The sequence below is a fragment of the Penaeus monodon genome, chromosome 34, assembly GCF_015228065.2.
Source record: "Penaeus monodon isolate SGIC_2016 chromosome 34, NSTDA_Pmon_1, whole genome shotgun sequence".
NCBI classification, from domain to species: domain Eukaryota; kingdom Metazoa; phylum Arthropoda; class Malacostraca; order Decapoda; family Penaeidae; genus Penaeus; species Penaeus monodon.
This window is the reverse complement of record NC_051419.1, coordinates 29251785-29252243: the sequence shown is the minus strand read 5'-3', so window position 1 is coordinate 29252243 and position 459 is coordinate 29251785. Positions and strand designations below refer to the sequence as shown.

Genomic DNA, 459 nt, shown 5'->3' with positions numbered 1-459 from the left:
ATTTTGTAAATACTTATATGATTTTCTTAATTTATCTTGCATTTTGTAGAAAAAAAATATTCTAATTTTGGTACCCAGGAAATTTCCACAATGGCAGATGATAATGATATAGTGTAAACTAAGATATACAGATGAGGAGAAAACACTCAGAACACCCAACTTACCACTAGTATCGTTGTGGCAACACAAGCTGTGGTGTATGCCCGTGTCACTGGAGGCATTTGTAGATATTCTTGTTGGAATGTCTGGTGCGCCATGTTGATAAACTTGAAATATACACCTTATAGGAAGTTAGGAAAAAAGAACTATAATTAGATATTTGGAAAATTAGAGCATGGTGTAAAGTGGTTACACAACTCCAGCATAATGACATACTCCTCTCAATAAATAATGCAAGGATACATACACAAACCACTTTATATAGTATATAAATATTCAAACAAATTTGAGTGAAGTTGG

At 32.7% G+C, this 459-nt stretch overlaps 1 protein-coding gene across 1 annotated transcript in view; it reads right to left on the bottom strand.

Annotated features, from left to right (window-relative positions):
* The window catches only part of LOC119594687 (derlin-2-like), an 8450-nt gene that overhangs the window by 7224 nt on the left and 767 nt on the right, over positions 1-459 (bottom strand). Inside the window, exon 2 of the mRNA XM_037943743.1 lies at positions 165-280. Coding sequence (XP_037799671.1) covers positions 165-257 — 93 coding nt within the window. The 5' untranslated portion in view covers positions 258-280. The remainder of the gene's footprint in view (positions 1-164; positions 281-459) is intronic.